The 16426-nt window shown below is 35.9% G+C and overlaps 3 protein-coding genes across 5 annotated transcripts; 1 reads left to right on the forward strand and 2 right to left on the reverse strand.

The window, feature by feature from the left end:
* The first annotated feature begins 778 nt into the window (after window positions 1-778).
* Window positions 779-9588, forward strand: LOC110625627 (histone-lysine N-methyltransferase, H3 lysine-9 specific SUVH3). 2 transcript variants are annotated; one of them, XM_021771263.2, is made up of 4 exons: window positions 779-998; window positions 1191-3429; window positions 7596-7707; window positions 9114-9588. In XM_021771263.2, exon 2 carries the CDS (start codon window positions 1351-1353, stop codon window positions 3376-3378), a length of 2028 nt encoding a protein of 675 aa, XP_021626955.1. In that variant the 5' UTR covers window positions 779-998; window positions 1191-1350; the 3' UTR covers window positions 3379-3429; window positions 7596-7707; window positions 9114-9588. The 2 variants fall into 2 exon arrangements, with proteins under 2 accessions (XP_021626955.1, XP_021626954.1); XM_021771262.2 differs by lacking the exon at window positions 7596-7707 and having other exon boundaries at window positions 781-998.
* Window positions 9589-9602: 14 nt separating this feature from the next.
* On the reverse strand, window positions 9603-11809 carry LOC110625628 (co-chaperone protein p23-1). Of its 2 annotated transcripts, XM_021771264.2 has the most exons (6): window positions 11637-11807; window positions 11157-11337; window positions 10913-11066; window positions 10782-10819; window positions 10067-10121; window positions 9603-9875 (listed from the first exon to the last, which is right to left on the reverse strand). In XM_021771264.2, exons 1-6 carry the CDS (start codon window positions 11639-11641, stop codon window positions 9778-9780), a joined length of 531 nt encoding a protein of 176 aa, XP_021626956.1. In that variant the 5' UTR covers window positions 11642-11807; the 3' UTR covers window positions 9603-9777. The 2 variants fall into 2 exon arrangements, with proteins under 2 accessions (XP_021626956.1, XP_021626957.1); XM_021771265.2 differs by lacking the exon at window positions 10067-10121 and having other exon boundaries at window positions 11637-11809.
* A 668-nt stretch (window positions 11810-12477) lies between these two features.
* On the reverse strand, window positions 12478-15760 carry LOC110625922. The gene is made up of 2 exons (XM_021771621.2): window positions 15044-15760; window positions 12478-14291 (listed from the first exon to the last, which is right to left on the reverse strand). Exons 1-2 carry the CDS (start codon window positions 15630-15632, stop codon window positions 12745-12747), a joined length of 2136 nt encoding a protein of 711 aa, XP_021627313.1. The 5' UTR covers window positions 15633-15760; the 3' UTR covers window positions 12478-12744.
* Between the last annotated feature and the right edge of the window lie 666 nt (window positions 15761-16426).

The following is a 16426-nucleotide window of genomic DNA, read 5'->3' on the forward strand; positions in this document are numbered from 1 at the left end:
ATTAAATTATTTTTTTATTATTATAAAAGATATTTGCATAAAAAATTCGTAAACTAAGACAAAGATATACGAGCTCATTAAAAAAATCAAACAATTAAATTTAGACCGGAATGCCATCAATGCACGGCCAGTCGTCACCGCACCACCAAACAGCAATTCAACCTCCCATCGCGGCCAAAGCCGGAGAAAAACGGGAAAAAACATTGGAAGAGAAAAGGAAAGTCACATGTATGTCCAAGAACAATACAATCAAAGCATAAAAAGGAGCAAAAACAGATCTAATAACAGAAAATCAAATCTAATAAAATAATAAAAATTATCAAACACCAGACGGAGAATTGAAGGCCGGAGCCACTTTTCTGTCGGCATGAAACAAAACCCACACCGCTGGCTTCTAGTAACCTATGCCTTAAGATAGAGAATCTAATATCAATCAAGTTGTTATTGGGAACAAATTGTTGACAATAAATTCAGCTGATTGACATTGGAGGTTTTGGTCAAACCCCACGTTGTCCTTTTCCAGAAAGCGATGCCTGCATCTCAACAAAAACAGTGAATCATAAATCATAAAAATAAACCAAAAAATTAGTCTTTTGTTAATTAAAGTTTAATTTTATTAAATAATAATTTATTTAATATCTATTTGTAAGAAGAAAAAAAAATTTTTAATATACAAATAAATCATTTTATTTTAATATAATAAAATTAATATTATATTTACATAATCTAACAAATCTAAGCAGAAAAGGAAAAAGAATAAATGGGAAGAAAGAAGGAATCATCAACAAGAAAATAAGATTAAAAAGCGCCGTACAAAATTAACTTAAAAGGAAAGCACAGCCAAAGCCAGAAGAGTAATGAGGCATCGAGCAGCGAGCTCTCACAGAGTTTGAAACCAGTACTTCGCATTCGAAACCCTCTAATCATAATTAAACCCTTCTCCTACCTCTCTTCCTTCTGTATCTCCTCTTGCTAAGCCCTAAAGCTCAACCAATCAGGTAATTTTTTTTTTTTTATTTCTCTTTGTTTTCCTTTTCCTTAGTCTAGTTTTTGTTTTGATCTCTTGCTTAATTTTGTACCGGGTCCTGGAGCCTCTGGATCTCTTTTTTCTTTTTTTTTAATAAAAAAAAATTTGCTTTCCTTTTTATTTTCTTCTCCATGCACACCTTATTCGCATTTGCTTGTTGCAGGGAAAAAGAATGCTTGTTTTTTGGCTTTCTAGACGTGGGAATTTGGAATGACGTAGTGATTGAGGAGAAAGTATAAGGTGGGTTTTATTTGGGTGTTGAAGGGTTGGTACGTTTGTTATTTATTTTTCCTATCTTTTTGTTTGGGTTTGAGTAATTTGGAATGGAAGGAGGATCTAGTAACAATTCCGTGCCTCCTTCAGCTTCGTTTGACAAATCAAGAGTTTTGGATGTCAAACCACTGCGTAGTTTGATGCCTGTGTTCCCATCGAGTCCTCAGAATCCTCCTTTTGTTTGTGCACCTCCTTCTGGCCCTTTCCCGTCTGGGTTTTCCCCATTTTACCCTTTTAATGGACCGCAGCCTGCTCCTCCTGACCTCAACCAACATACCCATACTCCAGAGCCACTTCGATCATTCCCCGCGCCACAGTCAAATGGGAAGATGTCTCGAGATGGGAACGCAGATGGTTCCACTGGCCCCCCAGCAAAGCGCCCTGTGGGGCGGCCAAGGTCGTCCTTCTCATCTCAAAAGAAGGCCAAGAAAGACCTGGATTTTACCTTGTCTGTTGTTGATAATAATTTTGTTTTGGGGATTACTCCCGCTCAGAAGGAGGATGGTGATACAGAAGTGGTGAATAGTGTGCGAATGAGGTTTGATGCCCTTAGGAGAAGGCTTAGCCAATTAGAGGATGCTAAGGAAGCACCTAATGGGGGGATTAGGCGTGCTGATATGAGAGCAGCCAATATTATGATGAGCAAAGGGTTGAGGACGAATCTGAGGAAGAGAGTTGGAGTGGTTCCCGGAATTGAGGTTGGAGATATTTTCTTTTCGCGAATGGAGATGTGTTTGGTTGGGTTGCATTCCCAGACCATGGCTGGGATTGATTACTTGATTGTAAGAGGTGATGTAGAAGAAGATTCTCTTGCTGTAAGCATTGTTTCGTCTGGGGGGTATGATGATGAGGCAGAGGATAAGGATGTCCTAATTTATAGTGGGCAGGGGGGCAATGTTAACAACATCAAGAAGGATAAGCAAGCAGCTGATCAGAAGCTTGAGAGGGGTAACCTTGCCTTGGAGAGGAGCTTGCATCGTAACAATGAGGTGAGAGTGATTCGAGGTATGAAAGATGCCAACAGTTCAACAGCAAAGATCTATGTTTATGATGGTCTGTATAGGATCCATGAGTCATGGGTGGAAAAGGGTAAATCTGGTTGCAATATGTTTAAGTACAAGTTAGTTAGGTTGCCCGGGCAGCCTGGTGCTTTTGATGTTTGGAAATCAATTCAACAGTGGCGGCAAGGATTTTCTTCAAGGGTTGGTTTAATTCTGCCAGACCTGACTTCAGGAGCTGAAAGTCTCCCTGTTTCACTTGTAAATGATGTTGATGAAGAGAAGGGACCTGCTTACTTCACATATTATGCTACTGTCAAGTATATTAAATCATTTAAATTAACAGAGCCTTCTTCTGGATGCAACTGCCGTAATGCATGCACTCCGGGTAATCTGAACTGCTCGTGCATTAGAAAAAATGGAGGTGACTTCCCCTATATTGCTAATGGTATTCTCGTTGGTAGGAGGCCATTGGTTTATGAATGTGGTCCATCATGTCCATGCATTCCCAACTGTAAGAACCGGGTGTCACAAACTGGTTTAAAGGTTCGCTTGGAAGTATTTAAAACAAAGGACAGAGGTTGGGGCCTGCGATCATGGGATCCTATTCGTGCTGGTACTTTTATTTGTGAATATGCAGGTGAAGTTATAGAAAAAGTTAAGGAAAGGCAGGATGGCGAAGGTGAAGATGATGATTATGTGTTTGACACAACACGTGTTTATGAGCCATTCAAATGGAATTGTGAACCTGGACTATTGGAGGGGGATGGTGATGAAACCACTGAGCAATACAGCATCCCTTCTCCCCTAATCATAAGTGCCAAGAATGTTGGAAATGTAGCTAGATTTATGAATCATAGTTGTAATCCAAATGTTTTATGGCAACCAGTTGCATATGAACAAAACAATGAGTACTTTATCCATATTGCATTTTTTGCTATGAAACACATTCCCCCTATGGCAGAGTTGACTTATGACTATGGGACTTCCCAAATGGATGAGGCTGATGGTAGTGATGCATTTCATGGAAAAAAGAAATGCTTATGTGGATCACCAGGATGCCGAGGTTATTTTGGTTGAAGATTGTCTATGAACTAGCATGATGGCTGCAAGCACATCGTGGATGAATAGGTATGCAATCTAACCATGTTTCTGTTTAAATGAAATGGTGTTGATAAAGTTAGTTGCTTGTATTTGAATGCTTCTGGCCTCACATTTGTTTGTGCTCTACACGATTGACGATACATGTCTATTTATGTGTACAACATGCAAATAATGCACATAATACTGCTTATCTATTCCCTTATTGGACAAGTCTTTTGAGGAATGGGTATTTAACTTAAAGATTCTTTACTACAAGATGTTAGATTTCTATGACAAATTTTATGTAATGATGTTTTATGTGTTTATGTACAACATTGTTTGGCAGTTGGTATGATAATTGTCTCCATATACCATAGGTTGGAAGAATATTTTATTTTGAATGGTAAAAAATTTCTCTACTGGACATATATTTATCACAGATGGAAAGGATCTGAAATTGGAAACATATTAACTGGGTAATTGGACCTTGATCTTTGTATATTTGGGGATCATGCAGTAAATGGACTTTAAGATGGATGTTGTGGAATAATGGAAAGTCCAGGCAGGATAGTTTGACCATTTTGTTGAAACCTAAAATAGACTAGTAGATGCCTCACTTAAATCTATAATATTGATTGGATTCCCACTCCTAAAAAGAAATACAGCCCAATGAAATTTTGCAAAGAGAATCTTTATTTAATGGGAATCATTGACATGGTTTGCAAATCTTTTTCTTCCTTAAAAACATTTTTTAAATCTTTGTTGAGTGTGGGATCTAGGAGGCTTTGCTGAGGCCTTTCAAAGTTACTTTCCAGCCATTTTATTATCATTCTAACTGTTAAAGTTGGTTTTGCTGCATTGTAAGCATTCTGCCGAGTGCAATTCTGGAGACAATTATACACATCTTTTACCTGTCAATTAACTTCTCAATGTATACAGTTCTTTACTTGAGATAGACATAGAGTTCTTGATCCCATAGTTGTCAAATCGAGTTTGATACGAAATGTAAGATTCGGTGCAACTTTTGACCGAGGATATATATATATATATAATGGTTTTGAAATGCGGTCACAAGTAATGGAAACAAAACTATAACAGCGGTAATGGCTTGTTACATGGTTTTAAATAGTGGTCACGAGTAACGAAAATAGGCTTGTAACGGCTGTAATGTAACGGTAACGATCTGGTGCTACACAAAATTTTCAAATCAATTTGCAAAATTCATAAATTGAAATCAATTTAGAACAATGTATATAAATGCATAGTAAATATAAATACATTAAATATAAACTATTTAACATAAATTAAGCATCATATAGTTTAAAATAAGAAAAACCAGCACAATTTTTATAGATCGAGTAAATTAATAGCTTAGAGAACAATTTTAACTCAAAATTAACACTTTAATTCACAAAAATCTTTTTGAAAAAGGGAAAAACAGCAAATGAAAACTAAAATACAAAAAATTTAACTAATCTTTTAATAGAAATAAATTTGAAAATGCAGTAGTATATGATTGATCTAAGCTTGTATGAGAAATATGCAAGAAAGATTGGGATTTAAGGGAGAAAGGAAAGAGAACTTGAAAAATATTGCCTTAATTTCAATTATTGGTAATGGCTTAGTAACAACTATTATGCTTGCAACTCAGGGGCCGTTGTATAACGGGGTAACGACCCTCCAAAACCTATTGCATAACAGATATTGTAACGACCGTTTTTTTTTTTTTTTTGAATAAAAACGTAAATTTCATTGAGTTTCAAGAACGATCAACTCAGAAATACAAATCTCAATCAGGTCCGGAATACCATAGCTAGCTCGAGCAAGTGCATGAGTTGCACCATTAGCAGACCTACAAACAAAGTTAATAGAAATAGAAATCATCTCCGAGATAAAAGACTTACAATAAAAAACAAGAATACCAAATGATGACAAATCCTGATAATTGGGATCAGCTATTGCTCAGACTAAAAGTTGAGCGTCTGACTCCACAATAATCGAGAACCAACCACCATCCTTGAGCCAGCTTAAAACTTCCCTAAAAGCCATGGCCTCAGCCGTAGAAACATCAAAATTATCAAGAATTCGTTGTTGACGTGCTGCAATAAACTCACCATTCCATCCCCTTAAGACACAACTCACTCCTATAGCCTGATGTAGGAATAATGCCTTCCATACCACAACGTTTCTATTCTCCTGCAAAGCCCAAACTACCATAACCATCATGTATAAATTAGAAACAGAAGCTGAATTATATACCCGAACAAACCAATCACTAAACGACTGCATGTGGGGGAAGAGCCAACCAGATTCAATCATCATCCAACAATCACGAGCAAAAGGACAAATAACCAGAGCATGTATTATCGTTTCACTTTGAATAAAGCAAACAGGACAAGACTCAACGACTTGGACATTCCTATGAATTAACATTCCTACAAATTAATTTAACCAAGCATGGAATAGCATTAAGGCAAGCCCGCCATACCAGATTCTAAACCTTCGATGGAGCCCGAATATGCCAGAGTTTCTTCTACATTGATCTAAGTGCAACTGAGCAACTCAAGTGAGTAGTTTGTGTCAAGAATCTATAAGCACTTCGAACCGAATAGAATCCATGTTTCTCAAATTTCCATATCCAATTATCTGCTTGCCCAGTGATACTCAAAGGGATAGATAATATATTATGAGCATCAACCTGATTAAATATAGACAGAATCAAATTCCTTTTCCAGTATCGCTGTTGAATGAGATCAGAAACCAAAAACACATCACAATCTGTCTGTTGAGGAGTAGAAACCTTACCATTCAAATTTAATGGTCGATATATATATATATATACACTAATTAAATGCTATTATCATTTATTAATTAATAGCTAAAATAATTATGTACACAATAAAAAATTTTGAAAGGGTGAATTATTGGAAATGATCGTTACTGTTACATAATGGTCGATAATGGCTATTACACTTGGAAATTATGGGAGCACTGGAAATAACGGTGAAATTGGTAACAATCCTTCAAAATCTCATTACATAATGGCCGTTATTTGATTCCATGATATTATATATATAATCATGTGACTAAACATAACATCAATATAAAGTTAATCAAGTCCAACCTACAATTGGAAACAATATGAATTTAAATATTAAACTTAAAGGTTAATTAAATGCTATATTTTTTTGGAACATTTAATTTTAAATATTTTAACATAATAAAAAATAAATTATTAATTAAATACTATAAGTTGTAACTTGATTTGATATCACAATAGCCAACAAAGAATGTATAGAATTTATTATATTGGATAAATTATGATCACCTAATATTACAGTGGTGAGAAATAATGGAGCTGGTGAGACAGGATTGGCATCTACTGTGAATATTTTTCGTTACAGTTATACAAAGCACATACTATAATATGAAGACATGCAACCTATTGTACGGTACACAAGTTCCTTCTGGTATGAGATTAGGACAAATAGACATGTGGGCATAGTAACATGTTGGCACATTAAGAGAAACAAAAAAAAAAAAAAACAAAATTTGATCCAATAGGAGAAAAGTGGGAAAAAAAATAGATGGAAGATAAGTTAATGATGTAAAGTGTAAATTGCTCTCTCTCTAGAGAAGACAAGACACGCAGAGAAGAAAGATAAACAAACAAGAGCTAAGAAGGAAGCAAATTTAAAAAAAAAACTAAGTGGAAGAAGATAAAGATAAGCACATGTTGAAGATATGAGTGGAGTTGCTGTTTGGGTGAGAAAAGGTGATGGAAGCTACTAAGCATGGAATCAAATAGCAGTGTAAGGGCCGTTATGTAATGGGATTTTGAGAGACTATTACCGGCTTTACTATTATTTATGGGTTTCTGTTGATTTATGGATGTAACGGCTGTTATCAACCACTACGCAACGGCAACGACTGTTATTGAGCGCTATACAACTGTAATTGCCATTATAGGCAATTCATCCTTTCAAAATTTTTTATTGTCTACATGATTATTTTAGCTATTAATTTATGAATAATAATAATGTTTAAGAATGATAGATTTATAGTCTTTATTTGACGTATTATGCTTAACATATAGTTGTGTATCTTACTCCTACTTATATCTACCAATATTTATTCATTTTATCAGCTTTGCAAATTTTTTTAAAAAATTGCGCTAGTGTCAGGCCGTTACAATTACATTATGGATGTTATAGGTCTGATTCCGTTACCTAGGAACATGGCCGCAACCACAATTTAAAACTGTGCTGCTGGGAGAAGATGCAATGGCCTAGAGGAGCTACTGTGAGAAGATGTGATGGCCAATTGGTCTGTTTGGCGTCAACTTAAAATTTTCCTTTCTTAATTAATCAACATGCGATTAGTCAATTTTGCATGGGCTTTATTTTTTTTTCCCCTCAAAAGTCTTTTGGACTTTCTTTTTATAAATCTGGTATGTTTTCTGCTTTTTCATAATTGCTGTGTCATTCAATTGTTATCAACTCCTGTGATTCTCTTTCAATTCTAAGGATTCAAGCCCGATTCAGTTACAATTTTTATTCTCCCATAAGATTCGAATCAATTTTGTATAGATTCGATACGGATCGCGCATCATACGGTTCTAATAACATTGCTTGATCCTATTAAAAGTTAGAATTGTTAAAGAGATCATTTTTGTTTTACTTATGTTTTGACTGTATCTGCATTTGTACCATTGCAAAGTGAAAGGTGATGCATAAAAGCAGTTTGTGAGCAGTAACACTTCCATTGCACCCATTTTAACAGCTGGTCGGATTTACTATGTTCCAACTAATTTTTTTACTACTTGGGCCCTCTATACACTACAGCGAAATGATTGGTTACTTTGATGTATGTTTTGGCCTGTTGGCTGCTGGAAGTTACATGAGAAAATAACCTCGATTTTCTAGGTTTCAGCGTCCTCTCTCGCTCCCCCCCACCCCAGCCTCAGCCCCTTACCCACTCACATGCAAAGAAGGTGTTCTGTGCTTTATTTACTACCATGTGGAAAAATCATTTCCAGTGGGACGAGAATTGATAATAAAGAATCATGAGTTTAAGTGAATACTAGGTGTTTTATTTGAGGACTGGAATGTGTTATGTCTGAATTTAACATGTCATGTTTTGAAATGAAATTTTATGTATTTTACAGCAATTTACAGTGCTTTTGAATGCGCTTATCATTCAGTGGAGCATGAAAAACTAAGGTTGCTGCTCTCTTTGTTTTTCTGGGTTTGGTGAGTTCAGTATGCGGGGGATGGCTGCATATAGGGTAGAGGAGTGGAATAGATGTTATATGAGAAAATCGCTGTAATAATTTATGTTACTCCTGAATGAGCTTTAGAATCAGTGGAAAGTACATGATATATATTCTTCCAAAAGCATAGCTTCTGCTTGGTGTTGGTATGCTGCATTTTGCCATCAGTTATCTGCATGCAGATTTGCCAAATTTTACATTAACCAGTCACGGGTTAAAGTTGACTGCTCAATTTGAGATGCAGTGAATCCTTTATTAGATGTTTCTTAGATCTCCCATAGGCTGCTGACCTTCTATTGCTATGTTTGGTCGCTGTATGTGGATGAGCTTACTGCTGAAGTATGGATATGGACATTTCCAACTGAGATATCGAAAGTGATATACATACTGCATAATTTAGCTCTCTTGTTTAGTATATATGTTACATGCTCTAATGCTTTTGTTGCTTTTAATGTGACAGCTGTTCTTGGGAGTGCTGAAGCTATGCCCTTTTGGAGAATCATCCACCAATGTAAAATGTTTATTACTTGGACAGAAATGGTTACAGCTTTCTTTTTGTGGTTTCTTCTCATGCTTAGCCAGGTAGGATAGGTCTGCTGGGACAGTTTCAGTTTGCAACCTCCAACTGAGGTCCTCTTATAATTTTGGGCAGGACTGCAAATTAGTGGAGTTTGTTAGATCTGGCAGTGTAAGGCAATGCAATGACAGACATCAAAATAGTAGTGTTGTTTTGTACTTGTGCTTGTAAAGTACTTTGTATTGTGTCAATTGCTGGGAAGCCAGTAACTTTGTCAGGGCCATGGCATTCAAGGTTCCAGCGGCTGGAACTTATTTTCGTCTCTAGTTTCCTTTAATGTAATATGACTTTTGATTGTATTGCTGTTTTAGCGCTGGGAAAATAATCTTAACTGCCGATTTGCATGTGGATTTTGCTACCTGGTTTCACATAGGAATAAAAATGTCATGGAATATAAGGTATTTGATAAACATTGTTTTGATTTAATCACTAGAGGAAAGTAAAGATCAGGAATGACATGTAATAAAACAACATAGCTTCTCAGAAGTAATTAAAGATCATAAAAAGCTTGAATTAGCCAATTTAGGCTGGTCGCCTTGCAAAACAATCAAGCCTTAGCTTCCTGAGCAGCTGATGTGCTAGATTCTGCTTCTTTCGCTTCTGCTGCTTGGCCGCCTTCCTCTGCTTCCTTGACTTTTGCTCCTTCTGAGAAGTTCCATGCCAAAGAGCATTGTTATGAGATTCAAAGAAACAGCAGTACTTGGGTATTTAGACAGTTGAACCCACCAAAAATCTTTTATGTTGAATATGCAGTTGGAAATTTCGAGACGATGACCAGGACAAGCTTTCGCTAGTAAATTTCAAGAAATACAATTATTTCACAAAAAAATTCTAACCTTCTTCATCCTTCAACTCTTCCTCATCAAAATCATCCCCACCCATGTTTAACTTCTGCAGAGTATTATCAATCACAATCAGCAAGAAGAAATTCTAATATTTGTTGGTAAAGGAAGTTTTTTTCAGTCCTCACTAGTTGAAAACTCCATCTATGATCCTTTACCTCCTCATTTGTATACAATAATCTGACACCCATATTCCGTCTTATGAATAATCATAAATCTCAATGGATGAACATTACATAAAATCATGTTCAATTTGAAGCTCTAGGCAACTAAATCTCAGCCTAATCGCCCTCCATCAAATTGTAATAATCATCTCGTATATTTCTATCCAAATACAAAACTAAGCTGTGCTTAAACGAATCCCATCTTTCTCATTTCTTATAATTATCAAGCAAAAGAAACTCATAGTTGGAAAAAAGAGCTGCCCCCATGAAAACCAAAACTCCTATTTTCAGCAATAAAGAGTGCCTCTGCATGAGTAACTGTATAAATGTTACCGTTAAGAGGCAAGGTTAAAGTCCTAAATTTTCGGGGCAACTAAACAAGGTGGCGGCTTAAGAACAAAGAACGATAAAAATTAGGATTTCCACAAGAAGGTAGACTAAAAATTAACAGAAGTTTGTAAACAGACCTTAACAAACCATGTTTTGGAAAAAAAACAAATTAATAGCTGAGGACATTTTCATTACTGTTAGAGCTTCATACTCACCGAGAAATCCATGCCATCAAAATCCAATCGACCTGCATCTGTCATAATCATAAGAGGAAAGGCTCTTAGTTAATGAAGTCAATTAAGAGAAGCATCAAAACTAAAGCCACAGAAAAGCAACAATACTTTACCATTCTCATCATCTTCCTCAACCCATTTATCCCAGTCAACTTTGAGAAACACCGGAGGCTTCCCTTCCTGCTTAACCAACCTGCTCCACCACTTCTGCTCTGCCTTCTTTATAACATATACAATACTTCTGATACCAAAGTTATACTTGCTCTCCTGCACAAAAAAAATCCCATCTTTCGTTATTTGTAGTTCACATTACACTAAACTCTATATGAGGTCCAAGAGGTCTTCATGGTCATCTACCTCTACATTGACTTTATCAAACAATTCAATGTCGGCCTCGTAAGGGATATCATCTTTAGTAGCAGAAAAGCTGAACTTTCCTTCAGGTTCAAGCTTGAGCTTTACATCCTTAGCATCAGGCAACTCAACAGTGAGGTAAAGTTTGTCACTTCTTTGCGCCCACTTCACAATTGGGTGGCGGCTACATCAAACACGTCTATAAATTTCATATTCATAAAACACAACAACCTCTTCTCCACATCCAAAATCTTTATCCTTGCTCTCAACTATGATCAAATATCAACTTTCTATATATTGGTACTTACATCCATGGTGGAAATAAAATGAAACAAAATACACGGCACACAAAAGAATAAAATGCAAGAATTCAATACCCATTACCTTTAAGCAGAAACAAAAATACTTTGACGGGTAGAAAACAATAAATAACATATGACAATAGTAATTACTACCCCAGTATAGAGAAGCATGAAAGCTCACCTCATTCTCTGGATGGAAGGAAGGATAGGGAGAGAAGAATTGGACAAGTTACGGTCTTTTAACGTAAAATGTGGAGAAACACGGTGATGTTCATCATCCTTATATGGGCAATAGAGGAGCTTGAACCTTCCAGAGAGATCCTATGCTTTCTTTCCCCCTCTACACTTAACAATGGTCAGGCCGGCAGAGCTATGGTGTTAAATTAATTGTACCTAGGAATTTGGGTACTGAACTAGTAATTGTCCAAGCTTAGTTTAGAGACCGGCCCAAAGGAAACATATTCTTGCGGTTGCAGTTGCAGTTGCTGAGGCCAGAGACTCCAACGGGCCCAATGACTACATGTTCTTGAATTTTGAATCGTCTTTCAATATTAAACATTTTTTTAACTTCTTTTCTTTTATCAGAAAAAAAAAAATTACATTTTAAGACTGTAAAACACAGCAATTTACAACAAGGATCAAAGAAAAATAGACTACAGAATGACCAATCCAATAGTAATGAGCCGTACAAACAAAGTTTAGTCATTCAATAACTTCTCACTGATTTCGAATATATCCTGCTTTCTTTTTTTACTGTTTTTACCAAGATTTCGAATGCACTACTTCATTACTACTTAGTATTCAAATCTAGATTTGGAATCTTTTAATTTACGCAAAACTTGTCATTGCTATTTGATACCCAACTTTGCCAACAACCGAGGTACCGTAATAAAACAAAAATAGAATTGGGATACACCCCTTAAGGCATAATTCAATTAATTTAGCATATACCATTCCCTTTGTAGCTTAATTCATTTCCGAATAATAACAAGTTGACAATGCAGTTGCATAATCGAAGAGGGTAACAAAGCAGCCAGAGAGGAGCAATTCTGTATTTCATATTATGTTTCGCTACATCATTATTAATGTAGTACAGAACATAAGAGAGTTTCACAAAAGCTATACAAGTTCGGTTGCTCATGAAACTTCTGGTAGTCATACATTACCTACTAACAATAACAAAATTGCACTCTCAGAACAAGTGCAGTCCATAAGCGCAATTTTTCGCAACAATTTTCAGAGAGAAATCAACATATAACGGAATCTAATCACCCGTGCAGTGATGTAATCTATGTTTCCATTAGAAACCTCACCCTTTTGGTGCACTTCTTATCCTCTCGTCCATGCAAATCTGATTTTTTGAGGCAGGATTTTAGGTTTGGCAGGGGGACTATGAACTTGGTTTTTCTTCTCTTTTTCTCACGTGGGTAGTCAAGCCAAAACAGGATATTTGGTTCACCAAATATATTTCTTTTCCTTTTTGCATACTGATAAGCAGCCACTGCATCAAGCTGGTGTAAGAAAACCACCAGGGCGGCGCCAGTTCGTGTATAGATTTTGGTTCTAAATGAATCTACTTCGCCAAATATACTGAATTTCCTTATCAAATCCTTCTTTAATGGAAGAATAAAATTCTTCGGGAATTTCATGCACAAAGATCGACTATGGGCAATTGTATCATATGGTGATTGCTGAGCTGCTTGTGGCTTCAATGGAACATGACAAGTAAAAAGTAGGTGAAGCTTCTTATTATCCACAGAGCTGTCTCTGAAAGTTGCATCAGCGCATACTTGTCTATTGGTTTCCGTTAATGTGTCATCATCAACATCCATATAGCTGTCCTTGAAAACTACATTGCTCACTTGTTTGTTGGTTTCCACGGATGATCCAACATCACCATATATAGAGCGGTCTCTGAAGGCTGCATCAGTTCTTACTTGTTTATTGATTTCCACAACAGTTTCATTGTCACCATCCATAGAGCTGTCTCTGAAACTCGCATCAGTGCTTTCTTGTCTATTAGTTTCCACAGAAGTTGCATCACCACTATTGCAAGGCTCCATCTGTGTTTGATTGGCAGCACAGGGAGATGCTAGGTAATTTGTGGTTCTTGACCTTGCATCAACGGTAAGTACCCCTACTTGAGACCCTGAGAAAAAAGCACCAGAAGTACTTGCCTCACATCTGCTTCTGTTTATTTGTAAGTGAGCATCTGTGCCATTGGAGAAGGAAAAGGGCATGGTGTTGCAACACTTCAAATAAAGGTTTGCTAATGCAGGCTGTGAGATCAAAGTACCGAACATGCATACATTGGGTCCAGCTTTGCGTTTCTGAATATCAGCATCAGCTCCATTGATTGAGAAGAGAGTTGTAGTTTTGCAGAACTTAAAACAAAAATCAGAATCAACAGGATAATTGTAATTCCTCTTTGACCCCAGGAAGCTAATAGGACATGGGAAATTTGATTTATGAGGGGTAGAAATATCCCTACAATCATTTTCAACAACCTTGACACTTGGCCGACTCTTTTTATAGCAAGTCCGAGAAAATTGAACGGCATTGCTTCTGCAAGAGCATTTTTCAGTCCCAGTATTCAAGATAGTTTGGTATGCACAATATCTGATCGTCAAAATTTTCTGCTTCACTGCATTCAAGAATTCTCCCCTCATATAGTTTGTATCTAAAGCAAGACTATGCAACTTTAACAGCAGTTCATGCAGTGATTGCAACTGGGTTTCCTCAGTTTGAATCCAAGACCCACTGTTAGGTTGATCATCACTCAAGGGTTCAAATTCCAGCTCAAAAGCATCTGATTTTTGAACTCCTGAGCAAGCACCTAACGATACATTTGAAAGAGAAACATATGAGCAAATACATCTGCCATCCATACAGCAGCATACAAGGATTTAGACAAAGATGGGATGCTGCTAGAGAAAGTAATTACAAGATATGGTACTACCAAGTACCAACCTATTTTTTGTCATTGAATCTTGATTAAGAAAGAGTTCTAACAATGAGGAAAAATACCATGTTGAAAAAATAACAAGCAAGATATAAAGTCATACACGCTATAACTAATATAAACAGAAAATGCAATACAACAAAAGGCAACATATATACCTTCTAAAAATGGTGAGCTATATCATTAGAAGGCATACAACATGAGCACAAACAATTGATAAAAATAAGAAATTGAAAAGAACCACTGAAGCAAAAGGTTCTCTAATTTTGCTAAACACATGCTGAAAAATGCCCTTCCAGATATAGAAGGCAGATTATCATAGCTACCATAGTTCCTCCAAATATGCCAGGCAATTGGCCAGCGCATACTTACCAATCACATTTCCTTACCAGTTACCACCTCACGTTCCACACTTGCTTGAACAACCAAGGGACTAGCATTAAAATATGACCAAAGAACACTGAAACCTCATCCACGGAGTGAGACTACGGTGAAAGGCCTTAATGTCAAATGACCATCCTAAGTTTAAGCATTTACAAGAAAATAATAATCATCTCACATCAATGCTTAACTTCAATTTGAGATGTTCTTAAATAGTCAAGGATCCAGATAAGGTTTTAACGTACCTAAAGCAAGCGGAGGAGATAAACAATTAAAATCGTCCCTCTCGTGGTGATCCCTCGTTGCTTCTGGCTGTCGAAACAGCTTTTGCTTGCTTACTACATAATTGCGAAACGCATTAAGCTGCGCAGATGCGTTAACTGCGTAGATGAAATCCGAAATACTAACAAAGGGAGAAACTGCCAAGCCAAGAACAAAAGCCAACACCGCATCCGGTCGAAAGAAATCCCCTCTCCTACTTCTCTTGCTCCGCCTCGAAATTGCATCACTTTGCAGTGGTGGCCGGTAATGGCACAGGCATTTCAAGCTTGAAGTGACCCGTTTTGACATCAATTTCAGGGCAGCATCCACCAATTCCTCCCCTTTACTGCAGTTTTTAACAGTCCCAATCAGTGATTCGAAGTTCTCTTGAAAGGAACACACCTCCGTTTCTAAGAAATAGCGAGGATTCTCGCCGCCGTCGAAGAATGAAACAGCGATCCCAAAAACGTCGATACTCAAAATCAGACCAGGCCACCATTTTTTAGGGTATACAACTCTTGCCCATACAATGTCTCCCCTCCTCAATCCCTCTGAAGATTTCTCCATCTTCATTTTCTTCCGAAACTAATCGATACTTTCAAATTTTGCCGCTAAATTTCGTCGATTTCCCGCTAGTATATTATGCAATAGAAACAAGGTAGGGAACGTTTGGTTAATAGAATAGCTACTAACCAAACGCTCTCTATCTTGTTTAGTTAAGCGGTAATTTTTTTTAAATAATGATTTTCCAAAATCACTCCCGATAATTTAAAAAAAAAAATCCATTATCAAGTAACTCTTTTAAATAATATTTTTTGCATATAATAAATATTTTATTAAAAAATTGAAATTAAAAAATAATCTATAGAAAATTATTGTGCTGATAAAGTAAAAAAAATCATTTTTTTATAGTTTATATGTAAATTTCTTTAACGAATATTATTAAGTATTGTAACTTCATTATATTATTAAAATAATTTTTATTTAGGTGTAGAAAAAAATTTGTGGACCTAAATAATTTTTTTAAGATGATAATAAATTTTAATTTTTTTTTAAAATAAAGATTTAAAAATTAGGAGAATATAACTTGAAATTTCTCAAAATTATTCGAATATATTTATTATCAAACTAAATTTATAAGTGTATAAACTTTAATTTAATAGCGTTAGAAAACTTGAAATCTTTGGTAGATTTATGATTTTTTAAATTCAATTATTAGTTATACATGCAATTTAATTTTAAGGATATTATTAAGAATTTCACGTTTTGAAAAATTTTAATATTATGTTTTTATCGTGGCAATAATTATAATTATTAATTACCAAAACTTAATGAATAATGAGTTAATGAAATTTAAATACTATTAT

This window comes from Manihot esculenta, chromosome 11 (genome assembly GCF_001659605.2).
Source record: "Manihot esculenta cultivar AM560-2 chromosome 11, M.esculenta_v8, whole genome shotgun sequence".
Taxonomy (NCBI): Eukaryota; Viridiplantae; Streptophyta; class Magnoliopsida; order Malpighiales; family Euphorbiaceae; genus Manihot; species Manihot esculenta.